General features: G+C 42.7%; 2 protein-coding genes across 2 annotated transcripts in view; one reads left to right on the top strand and one right to left on the bottom strand.

Moving 5' to 3' along the window:
• The window catches only part of LOC128598422 (uncharacterized), a 34,066-nt gene extending 25,017 nt beyond the window's left edge, over nt 1–9,049 (bottom strand). The window contains exons 1-2 of the mRNA XM_053608752.1: nt 8,867–9,049; nt 8,533–8,634 (exon numbers count right to left, since the gene is read on the bottom strand). Coding sequence (XP_053464727.1) covers nt 8,533–8,634; nt 8,867–9,049 — 285 coding nt within the window. The remainder of the gene's footprint in view (nt 1–8,532; nt 8,635–8,866) is intronic.
• Nucleotides 9,050–9,548: 499 nt separating this feature from the next.
• Nucleotides 9,549–15,411, top strand: part of RHEB (Ras homolog, mTORC1 binding) — a 51,435-nt gene continuing 45,572 nt past the window's right edge. Inside the window, exon 1 of the mRNA XM_053609132.1 lies at nt 9,549–10,031. Coding sequence (XP_053465107.1) covers nt 9,980–10,031 — 52 coding nt within the window. The 5' untranslated portion in view covers nt 9,549–9,979. The remainder of the gene's footprint in view (nt 10,032–15,411) is intronic.

Here is a 15,411-nt window from a genome sequence, read left to right as displayed (position 1 = left end):
AGAATTCTATCAAACCTTCAAGGAAGAGCTTATTCCTGTACTGCAGAAATTATTCCAAAAAACTGAGGAAGAAGGAATCTTCCCCAATATGAAGCAAACATCACCCTGATACCAAAACCAGGAAAAGACCCAAACAAAAAGGAGAACTTCAGACCAATCTCACTCATGAATATAGACGGAAAAATTCTCAACAAAATCCTAGCCAATAGATTACAGCTTATCATCAAAAAAGTCATTCATCATGATCAAGTAGGCTTTATCGCAGGGATGCAAGGCTGGTTTAACATACGCAAGTCCATAAACATTATCCACCATATTAACAGAGGCAAAAATAAAGATCACATGATCCTCTCAACAGATGCAGAAAAAGCATTTGATAAAATCCAGCATCCTTTTCTAATTAGAACACTGAAGAGTATAGGCATAGGTGGCACATTTCTAAAACTGATTGAAGCTATCTATGACAAACCCACAGCCAATATTTTACTGAATGGAGTAAAACTGAAAGCTTTTCCTCTTAGAACTGGAACCAGACAAGGTTGTCCTCTGTCACCTTTACTATTCAACATAGTGCTGGAAGTTCTAGCCAATACAATTAGGCAAGACAAGGAAATAAAGGGAATCCAAATGGGAGCAGAGGAGGTCAAACTCTCCCTCTTTGCTGACAACATGATCTTATACTTAGAGAACCCCAAAGACTCAACCACAAGACTCCTAGAAGTCATCAAAAAATACAGTAATGTTTCAGGATATAAAATCAATGTCCACAAGTCAGTAGCCTTTGTATACACCAATAACAGTCAAGATGAGAAGCTAATTAAGGACACAACTCCCTTCACCATAGTTTCAAAGAAAATGAAATACCTAGGAATATACCTAACGAAGGAGGTGAAGGACCTCTATAAAGAAAATTATGAAATCCTCAGAAAGGAAATAGCAGAGGATATTAACAAATGGAAGAACATACCATGCTCATGGATGGGAAGAATCAACATTGTTAAAATGTCTATACTTCCCAAAGCAATCTACCTATTCAATGCCATTCCTATCAAAGTACCTACATCGTACTTTCAAGATTTGGAAAAAATGATTCTGCGTTTTGTATGGAACCGGAAAAAACCCCGTATAGCTAAGGCAGTTCTTAGTAACAAAAATAAAGCTGGGGGCATCAGCATACCAGATTTTAGTCTGTACTACAAAGCCATAGTGCTCAAGACAGCATGGTACTGGCACAAAAACAGAGACATAGACACTTGGAATCGAATTGAACACCAAGAAATGAAACTAACATCTTACAACCACCTAATCTTCGATAAACCAAACAAGAACTTACCTTGGGGGAAAGACTCCCTATTCAATAAATGGTGTTGGGAGAACTGGATGTCTACATGTAAAAGACTGAAACTGGACCCACACCTTTACCCACTCACAAAAATTGACTCAAGATGGATAAAGGACTTAAATTTAAGGCATGAAAGAATAAAAATCCTCAAAGAAAGCATAGGAAAAACACTGGAAGATATTGGCCTGGGGGAAGACTTCATGAAGAAGACTGCCATGGCAATTGCAACAACAACAAAAGTAAACAAATGGGACTTCATTAAACTGAAAAGCTTCTGTACAGCTAAGGACACAATAACCAAAGCAAAGAGACAACCCACACAATGGGAAAGGATATTTGCATATTTTCAATCAGACAAAAGCTTGATAACCAGGAGCTATAGAGAACTCAAATTAATCCACATGAAAAAAGCCAACAATCCCGTATATCAATGGGCAAGAGACATGAATAGAACTTTCTCTAAAGACGACAGACGAATGGCTAACAAACACATGAAAAAATGTTCATCATCTCTATATATTAGAGAAATGCAAATCAAAACATCCCTGAGATATCATCTAACCCCAGTGAGAATGGCCCACATCACAAAATCTCAAAACTACAGATGCTGGCGTGGATGTGGAGAGAAGGGAACACTTTTACACTGCTGGTGGGACTGCAAACTAGTACAACCTTTCTGGAAGGAAGTATGGAGAAACCTCAAAGCACTCAACCTAGACCTCCCATTCGATCCTGCAATCCCATTACTGGGCATCTACCCAGAAGGAAAAAAATCCTTTTATCATAAGGACACTTGTACTAGACTGTTCATTGCAGCTCAATTTACAATCGCCAAAATGTGGAAAGAGCCTAAATGCCCACCAACCCAGGAATGGATTAACAAGCTGTGGTATAGGTATACCATGGAATACTATTCAGCCATTAAAAAAAATGGAGACTTTACATCCTTCGTATTAACCTGGAGGAAGTGGAAGACATTATTCTTAGTAAAGCATCACAAGAATGGAGAAGCATGAATCCTATGTACTCAATCTTGATATGAGGACAATTAATGACAATTAAGGTTATGGGGGGGAAGCAGAAAGAGGGATGGAGGGAGGGGGGTGGGGCCTTAGTGTGTGTCACACTTTATGGGGGCAAGACATGATTGCAAGAGGGACTTTACCTAACAATTGCAATCAGTGTAACTGGCTTATTGTACCCTCAATGAATCCCCAACAATAAAAAAAAAAAAGAGAAAAAAAAAACAAAAAAAACAAAAAAATATCTTTCTAAAAAGAAGAGGGCTAAGAGGGTAGCACAGGGAAGACTTTGTGATGTAATAGCTCTGCATCTTAATTGTACTTTTGGTTGCACAAGTCTACGTGTGTAATAAAATTGAATAGAAATACACCTTCATATACATACCATGAATGTATGTAAAATCGGTAAAATCTGAATAAGATCTGTGAATTGTACCAACTTCAGTCTTGGTTTTGAAATTGCATTATATTTATGTAAGATATTTCCATTAGGGAAATGGTACGGAGAACCTTTCTGTACTATTTCTGAAACTACATATTAATCTATAGTATTCAAAGTAAGAAGTTAAATGAAATAAAGACATTTTCAGATAAGTAAAATGAGAAAATGTTTCCAGGAGACTGCAAAAAATGCTAATGGAAATTCTTCAGGCAGAAGGGAAATGGGGTAGTGTAACTCCCTGCTCCTTAAGCGAGGGCTATGCATAGTGACTTCCTCCGAAAGAGAGTGGAAAAAGGGGTGGGGGAGTAACTTTACAGGGGAGAAACCTGACAAAACACTACCTCATCCATGTGATCAAGGTAACATCAATTGCAATAAGTCATGTTGACCTCAGGTACCTTTGAGGTGGTGTAATGAAAATGTACGTTACTCTGTCTCCCTCCAAAAACTCATATTCCCAGGCTAAATCTGAGAACAACATCAAACAAATCTCAATTGAGGAACATTGTTCAAAACATCTGACTATATTCATCAAAACTGTCAAAGTCATCTGAAGCCAAGAGGAGCCTAAAGAACACAAGCACTAAATCTAACATGATATTCTGGATGGGACCCTAGAGCTGAAAAAGGACAGTAGAGGAAAACTGAGGAAATGTGAATAATGTATGAATTTTAGCTAATAATAGTCAATATTAGTTAATTAAGTGTAACAAATGTACCACACTAATGTAACATGTTAATAATAGGGCTGTAGGAACTCTGTACTATCTTCATGATTTTTTCTGCATACCTCAAAGTGTTCTAAAAAATGTTTATTAAAAATTAAAATAGAAAGCCAAGCATAGTAGCTCACAGCTATAACCCTAGCCCTCTGGGGAGGCTACAGCAGGTGGATTGCTTAAGCTCAGGAGTTCAGAGACCAGCCTGAGCAAGAGCAAGACCCTGTCTCTACTGAAAATAGAAAAACTAGCCAGGTATTATGGTGGGCACCAGAAGTCCCAGCTACTTGGAAGGCTAAGGCAAAAGGATTGCTCAAACAGAAGAGTTTGAGATTGCTGTGACCTATGACGCCATAGAGTGAGATTCTGTCTCAAATTGGCTCAGTCGGTAAGGCGCCGGCCCCATATACCGAGGGTGGTGGGTTCAAACCCAGCCCCGGCTGAACTGCAACCAAAAAATAGCTGGGCGTTGTGGCGGGCGCCTGTAGTCCCAGCTGCTCGGGAGGCTGAGGCAAGAGAATCGCTTAAGCCCAGGAGTTGGAGGTTGCTGTGAGCTGTGTGAGGCCACGGCACTCTACCAAGGGCCATAAAGTAAGACTCTGTCTCTACAAAAAAAAAAAAAAAAATTAATTAATTAATTAAAAAAAAATAACAGAGAAACTTAAGAGAAATAGAAAACAATTGCAAGATATGTTTGGTATTTGGGTCCTGACTTTAACATAGTATAAAAAGAAAGCTATGAAACATCAGGAGAAATTTGAATAGTCTGGATAGTGCAGATTCCTCAATTGGTTTTGCTTGTTTCCTATATAAAAATTCCATGTTATATGTTATACCTGGTGGCATTAAGTCATCTTTCAGAAAATACTGAAACATTTATGAACAAAATGTATAATGTTTAGAATTTCAAGACAATCCGTGGATGGGTAGAGAAGCAGGTAAGGTATAGATGAAGATGAGACCAGTGACTCAAAAATGCTGAAGGTGATGGATCTGGGGGCTCGTTGTACAAACTGATATATGTTTAAAATCCCCCCCCCCAAAGGTGACAGAAAAATCTGTAAGGTCTTTATGTTTTAGATGCTTGGTTTTTGACATCTTGCTATTGGGCAGCGCCTGTGGCTCAGTGAGAGGGGCGCCGGCCCTATATGCCGAGGGTGGTGGGTTCAAACCCAGCCCCGGCCAAACTGCAACCAAAAAAATAGCCGGGCGTTGTGGCGGGCGCCTGTAGTCCCAGCTGCTCAGGAGGCTGAGGCAAGAGAATCGCGTAAGCCCAAGAGTTAGAGGTTGCTGTGAGCCGTGTGACGCCATGGCACTCTACCCCAGGGCGGTACAGTCAGACTGTCTCTACCAAAAAAAAAAAAAAAATATATATATATATATATAAATAAGGAATACTTACTATATCATTAGCAAGTATGGCAAAGGTGTAGTTACTAAAGACATAGTTACAATTTTTTATTTAAAAAAATAATAGTTCTAGGCTCAGCACCCGTAGCACAGTGGTTATGGCATCAGCCACATATACTGAGGCTGGTGGCTTCAAACCCAGCCTGGGCCAGCTAAACAACAATGACGACTGCAACAAAAAAAATAGCTGGGCATTGTGGTGGGCACCTGTGGTCCCAGCTACTTGGGAGGCTGAGGCAAGAGAATCGCTTAAGCCCAAGAGTTTGAGGTTGCTGTGAGCTGTGACATGACGGCACTAGGGCAACACAGTGAGACTGTCTCAAAAAAAGTTCTAATTTCTCTTCCTGCACACCTGTAGAATTTCCTGGACCCCAACCTGCTGGATAAAATCCAACACTGAGACAAATATTTCACATAGAATAATATGCATGTCCCTCAGAGGCCGATTGAACACTGTGACTGAATTCCACATCTAAGCCATATTTGAGGAATACATGTAATCCAAACTATACTGGCACAAGCACTCGCCTACTTTATTGCAAGGAACACCTCCTACTCTCCCTGAGCACCCTCTAGGTATCTTTGCACAGGTTCTTAGGTACAGATCCCATACGTCCTGCTCTAGCCATCTGGCCTGGCCATGGAACCCGAACCTCAGGAGGACTGCTCTGCTGGGCACAGCAGCCTTCGGCTGGTGAAACTCCTACTGGGAACATTCTGGCTCAGGTGTGGGAGGAGGCCAACTTCATTCGCAGCCCAGCAAAAGCCAGATTCCAACTTTTTTTTTTTTTTTTTTTTTTGAGACTGAGTCTCCTTCTATTGCCCAGGTAAGAGTGGCCTGGCTTCAGCCTGGCTCAAAGCAATCTCTAACTCCTGGGCTCAAGTGATCCTCCTGCCTCAGCCTCTCAAGTAGCCTAATTCTATTTTCAGTAGAGATGGGGTCTTGCTCTTACTCAGGCTGATATCAAACTCCTGATCTCACACAATCCACCCACCTCAGCCTCACACAGAGCTAAGATTACAGGTGTGAGCCACCACACCCAGCCCAGATTCAAATTTTTAATGAAATTTTATTCATTTATGTATTTATCCTCATTTATTCATGAGGATAGTTGATGTATCAGCTTCCTACAGCTGCTGTAACAAAGCATCACAAACCTAGTGACTTAAAACAACGGACATTTATTCTCTCACAGCTATAGAAGCCAGAAGTCTAAGGTCAAGGTTTTAGTAGGCCATGCTTCCTCTTAAGGCTCTAGGAGAGAATCCTTCCTCACCTCTTCCAGCTCTGGGTACCCCTAGGAGTTCCCTTGCTTAGGGCAGCTTCAACCCAATCCCTGTGTTGGTCTTTACAATAACCATCTTTTATGTCTGAGTCTCTTTCCTTCTTATAAGGACACCAGTCATACTGGATTAGGGCCCATCCTACTCCAGTGTGGTCTTATCTTAACTAATTACATCTGCAGTAGCTCTATTTCCAACTGAGGTCACATTCTCAGAGATATATATACTTTCAATGTATGCTTTTGGAGGTGGGGGAGACACAGTTCAACCCACAGGAGTTAAGAACAGTTTAAACTACCAAATGGCCCTAATCCTGTCTTCAGAATTTGCAGCTGAGACGACTCTCTCACATACAGCCCCCTTCATGGATTAGAGCTGCTCGCTCCACGGTCCCTCTTGTAGGAGCACTCCATACCTCAGACTTCAGACCAGACTTATCCCCTCAGAGGATCTGCACTTTTGACTCCCAACGAGATGACCACATACTAGCATAACTTCAGCATGTTGCCCCAAATCTGCATTCTTTGATTTTCAATAATACCTATGTGAGATACACAGCAGTCTGATTTGGCTTGTGCTAAGATTAACATGAATCTGGTTCTTTGCTCCAGTCTTCCCTCATCAAATATTTAAAAAACAAACACCACCACCACTCCTTAATGTCTATGTGCACTGGGGTCACCCTTTCCCGTGTAAAATAATTTCACAAATGTCTTTTTTTTTTTGAGACAGAGCCTCAAGCTGTTGCCCTGGGTAGAGTGCAGTGGCATCACAGCTCACAGCAACCTTCAACTCCTGGGCTCAAGTGATTCTCCTGCCTCCAGAAGCTCACCATAACCCCTGGCTATTTTCTGTTTGGCAGGCCCCGGCTGGATGCAAACCCACCAGCTCAGGTGTATGTGGCTGGCGCCTTAGCAGCTTGAGCCACAGGTGCCAAGGCCACAAATGTCTTTTTGATAAAAACAAGCCCTGCAGTAGTTTTTACTGTTACTTTAACTCAGTAGTAGAAAAAAAAAGTTTTGTATTTTTCTGGAAATTAAACAATCTTCGGAGGACAAGCTGCCTCGTGGCAACTGCTAAAAAGTAAGGTTAGTAAACATTTATTCCAATCACAAGAGCTACTATGGATACAAAAGCAAGTTCATTTCCTTCAACCAGAATACTGTCCCTGTTTCATTGCAGTCAGGTATTTGTACGTAAATTCATAAAATTAGTTCCTAGTATTTTAGGTAATCTCAGTCATTTCTTAAACCAAACAAATCATCCCCACTCATATATAAAGGTATCTTTCCAGCTCTTGGGTCTGACTGTAAAGGCTTTAAGGTAACTTAACAACTAGAAATTTTTTTGAATGACTTTGTCCTTTACAAATGTGCTACTCAATCTGGATTACTAACATTCTCAGGCTAGGGCAGTGCTTTCAAACTTTTTCAGGCAACCCACAGTAAGAAAGATATTTTACCTCTGGGAGGCTAAGGCAGATGGACTGCTTCAGGTCAGGAGCTCTAGACCAGCCTGAGCAAGAGCAAAACCCTGTCTCAACTAAAAATAGAAAAAACTAGCTGAGCATTGTGGCAGGCACCTATATAACCCACTACTTGAGAGGTTGAAGCCAGAGGATCCCTTGAGCCCAAGGGGTTTGAGGTTGCTGTGAGTTATGACGCCACAGCACTGTTCCCCAGAGTGACAAAGTGAGACACTGTCTCAAAAAAATAAATTAAATAAATATATTTTACAGTGGATCCCAGTACACAACATGTAGGTGGTATCCAAATCCACAAGATTAACATGCTATATTTTCTGAAGAATGCAGGTAGGGCACCGGCCCCATATACCAAGGGTGGTGGGTTCGAACCTGGCCCCGGCTAGCTAAAACAGCAATGAGAATTGCAACAAAAAATAGCCCAGCGTTGTGGCAGGTGCCTGTATTCCCAGCTACTCGGGAGGCTAAGGCAAGAGAATCACTTAAGCCCAAGAGTTGGAGGTTGCTGTGAGCTGTGATGCCACAGCACTCTACCAAGGGCAACAAAGTAAGACTCTGTCTCAAAAATAAATAAATAAATAAAAATATTTAAACAAATTATAAAGTAGAATGTAACATTTCCTTAAAATAAAACATAGAACTTCTATTCAATCTGTAGACCCCTGAGGATTCAAACGCACATCCCCCTTGTCCTAGGAAAAGGAGTCTGCCCTTGGCTCAGAGTCCCCATTCAGCAAGGCATAGCTACAGAACATCACTTCTAAATCTTCATACCCAGGAAGCCCAGGCCTGCCTCGGCTTCCCAGGGGTCGTTCCCCTCTAATGCTTACTGGAAAAAGGCAAAGGACCCGCATGCGCAAGTGGGGTCCCTGCAGGTGCACATTGCCAACCAGCCCCGGAATAGCAGGGGCAGACTCATAGTAGTAAGGTTTCTGCTTAATTAGCAAGCACCAAGCTCAAGAATTTCTACCAGGATGGACAAGTCTCCCTCGCCAGTCTCTCAGTAGCATCTGCACTTTCTCTGGCCTAACTTCCAACCTTACCTTCACGACAAGGCCTCCCAGGAGGCTTCCCTTCCTGCACTCCAATGTGCAATTCCTCTGCTGGCACCCTTGGGAAAATTAATCCCAGACTGGGGGTGGCCTCCCATTTGGGGTGCCCAACCCTGGGGACGGCTGCTTCATGCTGCCTGCCTGATTCAATCACACGTGTTCGAAAGACAAGCGGGCTCTTACAGGCCTGCTGCCGCACGGGCGCTGCTTCCTGTGGGGTGCGCCGAGCCCGCACGTCACGGGCTGACACCAGAACCGACGAGGCTCGCGGTGTTCTTAATGAAATTCCTAACATTCTGCTTTAACCCAGATTCCATTCTTCAGCTGCAGATGACGTCTAGTCACCACCTACATCCTCAAATCCAAACTTACTAACGCTAACACAGCAAAAGGGTAACGAGAAAACCTACACGGGCGAGGCCAGCAAAGCCACCTCCAGGCCACCACAGCCACACGCCCCGCGTTTTTTAGGAGCTCTGCGGGCGCTAGCCCGCCAACCGCTCAGCGTCCCGCCAATCATCGAACCTACTTGCCCCGCCCAGCGCCCCGCTCTGACAATCACAGGGGATGCATCTTCTCTCGCTCCGCCTATCCCGCCCGCCCCCCACTCATTGGAAGTTCAAACGTCCCCAGCGCCCAACTGCTAGATAGCCGCCGGGTGTGTATTTTTAGCTCCCGCGCGAACAGCTCCCCCCTCCACCCTGCCTTTTGGTGAAATCCAATGGGAAACGGAGTTTCCGCTGCGTCATCGCACTAATGGGCGGGAGCTGTCCAATCAGTATTCCGGGAGAAGTGGCGTAATTAAAAAGCGGCGGAAGAAGGTGGGAGGGTCATGACGCAGCGAGTTTCAGCCGTGACTTTTTCGGGGGCATCTCGGCGTCCCCTTTTTTCCCTTTAAAGTAAAACGTCGCCCTAACGCATCCCCCAGCACACTTTGGGGGTCGGAGGCGGCGGGCCGGGGCGGGGAGAGGGGCGGCGCTGACGTGCGCCGGGGGGCAGCCGCGGCGGGGCGGTCACGTGGGCGTGTTGTGGGGGGAAGGGCGCCGTCGCGCGGTCGGTTCCGGGCGGTTGAGAGCGCGCGAGCGAGCGAGAGGCAGCCGCGCCCGCCGCCGCCCCTCTCTGTATGCCGCTCTCCCCAGGCGCGGCTGCCGCGGATCGCAACAGCAGGAGCCGCCGCCGCCGCCGCGATTGATGTGGTTGAGCCGGGGCTGAGGAGGCCGCCAAGATGCCGCAGTCCAAGTCCCGGAAGATCGCGATCCTGGGCTACCGGTCTGTGGGTGAGTGGCCGGCAGCCGCGCGGCCTCCTAGTGCCCACGGGCCAGGGCCTCGCCTGGGCGCCTGGTGGCGGCCAGGCCTGTGAAGTTTGGAGCCGGCGCGGCCATGTGGCGGGAGGCTGGGAGGGCGGGGGCCGCACGTTTCGTAACCACCATTTTGAGCAGAGGTGGCGGCGGTCGGGGTGGTGGCGGTGCCGGGTCCCTGCCCTGGGCCGGGACAGACAGGTGGCGGCTGTGGGTGGGCGTGAAGGAGACTGTGGGCGCGGAAGACGCCGGACGCGGGGGACGCGGGGGCCACCGAGTGCCGAGGAGTCCCAGGTGTGTCTGGGGCGAGGAAGGCGGTGATGGGAAGAATTTGCCGCTCTGCCAGGACTGTGCTGCGAGGCACTCCCACGAGGAAGGAGTGACACCTGTCCCTCTCAGACCTTTTCGCTGCAAGGTCTTGTGGTCACGGCCACGGTCTTCCCTCACCCCGCCCCCCAATTGAATAAAGTCCATGGGGTTTTAACAAAGGAAATAGCACCTTGGGTTCTTTCCATCTGTGGTGAAGTTCAACCTTGTAAAGAAAACTAGGAACTTAAGGGACGTTTAGCTACTCAGGGCAAGTTCCCTGTCTAAGAAACCTAGGAAAGCCCCCCACCCCCACCCAAGGAGACCTTTTTGGAGACCCTCTGGATACTGCTGGCGGCCAAAATAGGAAGAGAGAGAAAAAGACATTTCTGATCTCTTGGTGTCCTATTTTCTTCGGGGAAAAATAAGGTCAGGTACTTGGAACCAGGCTATTGAAGTAATTCAAGTGTCTTTTTGTTTTCTTCTTTTCCTCCCAAAAGGTTGACATACATTTGAAACTGTTGTTGGCCTTATTGCTGAATTGGGGTGGGGTGGGAGGTGGACAGAGTGTCAGAAAACGGATTTTTTTCTAAGTCCTTTGAGAAAGCAGAATGATTGAACTTAACCATACTTCACGGTGAGGCTTTATTGCCTTTTGACAATCGGAAGCCTGGAGAAATTAGTTCATCTTTTCGTGGTGTTTTTAAGTAGGTGTGAAATGTGTATTTGATCACAGTGTAGGGGAATGAGGTAAAAAGGAAGGGTTTGGAGTCTCCGGCGATTGCGGAAGCAGCAGCAGTGACTACCTGGGAAAGCTTGCAACTGCCGCTCGTGGGATGCACGCCCGCGCTCGCTGTTCTGCTTCGGTGCCAGGGTCTGTGCTCTTTGACCAAGTCAGCTACAGTATGCTTACTCATCCTTTTACCATCTCTGTTAAGTCCTGGGGGGAAGTCGTGAAGGAAAGATCAAGGGCTGTCGGAGACTTACTTAGTTAAGGATTGCCAAGAGTGATAGGGGTTGCTCTTGTGTGATGTGGTGCCGAATCAGAGGGGTTAGATAGGTGACAGTCTTAACAGCTGCAGTGTAAAGTAACCATGCACCAACTTGAGTCTATTACAGTCAGTAACTGTCCGCTTTCTAGATGTCAATATGGAACCGGGATCCAGTCTTTTATTGGCAGCCTGCATCACCGTGCTCTTGCTTCCTTCTGTTTTATTTCCTTCTTTGCACTTGTGAGAGTGGACCATGGTATATCCTGGCTCTTCAGCGAGCCCTAGCTGATCAAGCACCTAGTGCCCACTAATTGAAGATTATAGTCTCTGAATAATTAAGTTACAATGAGAGTTCCTGATTTCATCCCAGGAGAATGACCTGAAGATCTGATTTCCTTATCCCTTTAAAATTTTGTAATGTTGGTTCTAGTCTTGACTGAGCAAGTCACTGTTTCACTAAAAAAATTCCTTATGTCCAGTTGAAGTCCATTCTGTTTTATCCTCTAACCAGTGTCCTCCTGGATTGTGAGATGTGACAACAACCCACCCTTTAGCCTTCCTTTCCCAGACATTTAAACTGCTGTTTATTAAATACTGTGCTAACTCAGTCTCTGGTGGAATGCAGAGTAACTACAGATTCTAAAGGATTTTGGAGTGATTAAGTTGCTCCCAATCTTGCATTTAATTTTAAAGTTGCACACCATTATTATGATCCAGGATACTGTAGTTTGTGGGATGTTTTTTAGGGGGTAGAGGTTAGTTTGTTGACACCAAGATTCTGGGTACTAGCCACTTTGCTGCAAATCATTCAGTATTCAGACTCAAGGGTTACTGACATGTTTGTTTGTAAATGCTATCATACTAGAGAAATTTGAGTACATATGTTTCCAGTTTGTGCTATTTTGTGATGTTAAGTAGTTTTGTCCTATTGAAGCAAGCAAAAGGTTTCACATCTAAAATATCTTATGTTAGTTTGACTAGTAGAATGCTTATTATGGGGACTTTGTCATGTCACAAACTTTATTTTAAAAGTTTTCCTTTTAAAATTTGCCATAAACCTACAAAATGTTATTTATGATTGCTTGCAAACTTTCTATTTTTTTTTTTTTTTTATTAAAACTGAGAGAACTGCCAAGAAGGAAAAAATAATTCTCAGGTAATTTGTACAAACCCTTCTCCCCCACCCCAAGTACTTTTCCTGTTATTTGCAGTGTTAAAGCTTTTAAGGACACGTCACCTATAACTCAGTCTGGCTTTCAGGGAGTGCTTTGTATTAATTGTCTTGGTGGTTGCCAAATGTACCAGCTTCCTTGCATTTCATTGTTTCCAATACAACAGAGTGCCCTGTGACAGTATAGATTAAAGTTGTAGTGGGTGAAGTAAACTATCTTTAGTACCTCATTAGTTCAAATCTTAATGCTGAGAGCTTTAGTAATCTAGTTTGCCATTAGACCATAATCAAAAAATGTTTGTCATATGTATGTAAGTCTCTCATATGTGGTTAACAGAAGGGATGAGATCAGAACCATGTGAAAACTCTTAACAGAAAATACAGCATTGTGCTTTGGTAATAGGTAGTTCAGCAATTGTATTCACATTGTTACTTCAAAATATCTTAGGTAGTGTTTGGATACTTCATAACATCAGATGTCATTGAATATTTTGTTGTTCCCAGTGGAATACAATCAAATTGTATTCTGACAATCTATTTTTAAATCACTATGTCTTTTTTTGACACATTTCATTGAAAAATTAAAAGGTAAAAACATTATTTGGCCTGTGTAATATCTTCCAGTATGTGAAATTGTATATTCAGGTGCTTAATAACATTCAGATGTTGTGTGATTGTGAGTGGGGGTAGTCCTATAGTGGCCACTTTGTACTGAAGCTTGAAATTACTGTTATTCAGTCTCATTCATTGTTCTGTACAAGAGGGTAATCAGAACTCAAATTTGTAATTTTTATTTTCCAGGGCCAAATGTTGTCTTGGTGTCGATGTGTTATGCTTACCTTCATCACCCCAAAAAGAAATACTGTATTCATTAACTCATTGCCCATCCTCCCTTCCCCACAGGCGCTGGCAACCACTAATCTTCTTTCTGTTTCAATGAATTAATTTATTCTGGACGTATCATATAAATGCGATCATTATATGTGGTCTTTTGTGACTGGCATCTTTCATTTAGTGTAAAGTTTTCAAGTTTCATTCATGTTGTATCATGTATCAATACTTTGTTCCTATTAATTGCTGATACTCCATTATATGAGTATACCACATTTTTTCCTATGCTTTTGTCAAGTGGGTATGTGGATTGTTATTTATATTATATATAATTTATATTATAAATAATAACTGTTCCTGAACGTTCCTGTACAAGCTTTTGTGTATATGTATGTCTTTATTTCTCTTGGGTATATTCCTAGGAGTAGAACTGTCAAACTGTTTTCCCGAGCAGCTCTACCATTTTATATTCCCAGTGTAACAGTAAATTTCGTGGCATCTTTACCAGCACTTCTTGTTGTCTTATCTTTTTGGTTTCAGCCATCCTCGTGGGTGTGAAGTGGTACCATTTATTGTTCGTAAATAATTTCTTCCATCTTTTCTTTTGGTGGTGACCCCTGAAGCAAAAATTTTTCATTTTGAAAGCCAATATATCTTGTTGTTGTTGTTGTTACTTGTGCTTTTGGTATCAGGAAACCGTTGCCTAATCCAAGGTCATGTAGATTACTACTATGTTTTCTTCTAGACATTTTATACTTTTAGCTCTCATGGTCTATGTAGTTAATATTTGTATGTAATAGGAGGGAAGGGTGCAACTTCATTGTTATGCATGAAGAAATCAAGTTGTCTCAGCCTCCTTTGTTAAAAGACATTCGTCATTGGATTTCCTCCCTGGTTGAAAATTGAGTGACCATAATTTTAAATGTTTGTTTCAGGACTCTCCTAGTCCATTAATCTATATGTCTGTCCTTATGCCAGTACCACCTTCTTGATTACTGTAATTTTGTAGTCAATTTCGAAATAGTGGGTCCTCTAATTTTATTCTTCTTCAAGATTGTTTTGGCTATTCTGAGTCCCTTGCATTTCCATAGAAGTTTTAGGGCTGGATTGCCAATTTCTGCCCAAAAAGCAACTGGGATTTTGATAAGAGTATTTTACCTTTTTGCAAGTGTTTTTATAAAAGCAGCTGGATTCTCACATCTGCTTTTGAGTTCATTCTGTTGTGATGTGTTATTTTAATGAAATATATGTTGAAAATCCAGCCTTGGCTTAGAAAAGGGAGGAATATTTTAATAGCATTTTCAGGTTACTCAGGGGTATTATTTGATAATTACCAAAGCTCCATAATTGATCCTTTCTTAAAGGTTACTTGTAGTATGCAATCTGAAATCTTATGGATGAACTCTGTTTCATTAAACTTCTTCAGTCTGTTTTGCACTTTGACTAGATCTTCACCGATGCTTGATTTTGTAATAGCATACACTGGTCATTTGGAAAATATTCACTATTATCACATCTTCCACATGTTGACATTTTAATACAAATATTTTAAAAGTTGCTTTTGCTAATATCACCGCCAATCTCAGAAAATTTTAAGTATTGGGACAATGGTAAGCTTATTGTGAGTGTGGTACAAGTTTTCCAAAATTCTAGTTTACCTTGAATTTGAATTTTTTTTGACAACATGCTACCAGTTTTTACTTGAATTGACAGTTTTGTTTCTTTAATTTCCAAGAATACCCACACTTGAGATAATGATAATTTGTCATCATTCTGATAAGTAAAAAAGGCATTCCACAGAAGTGGCTTATTGTACAAGTGCCATTCTTGGAGACAACCATGAATCATACTTCAATATGTAGTAGAGGTGTTTTATGTGTATATCCCATTTATCATAAACAACATTAAAAAGACTATCCATGGAACAAGATTTAATAAAATAATTTTTATCACTTTCTCAAGGACATTGTTAAGTAAAAACAGCCTCCCCATGGGATGCCTGGCAATGAAGAATGTACAGTAGCTTACCGCCCAGTATGTAACTCCTATTGTGATTGGT

The sequence above is a fragment of the Nycticebus coucang genome, chromosome 11 (assembly GCF_027406575.1).
Source record: "Nycticebus coucang isolate mNycCou1 chromosome 11, mNycCou1.pri, whole genome shotgun sequence".
In the NCBI taxonomy this organism is placed as follows: Eukaryota; Metazoa; Chordata; class Mammalia; order Primates; family Lorisidae; genus Nycticebus; species Nycticebus coucang.
The sequence above is the reverse complement of the archived record's forward strand: the minus strand, read 5'-3'. Positions and strand labels throughout refer to the sequence as shown.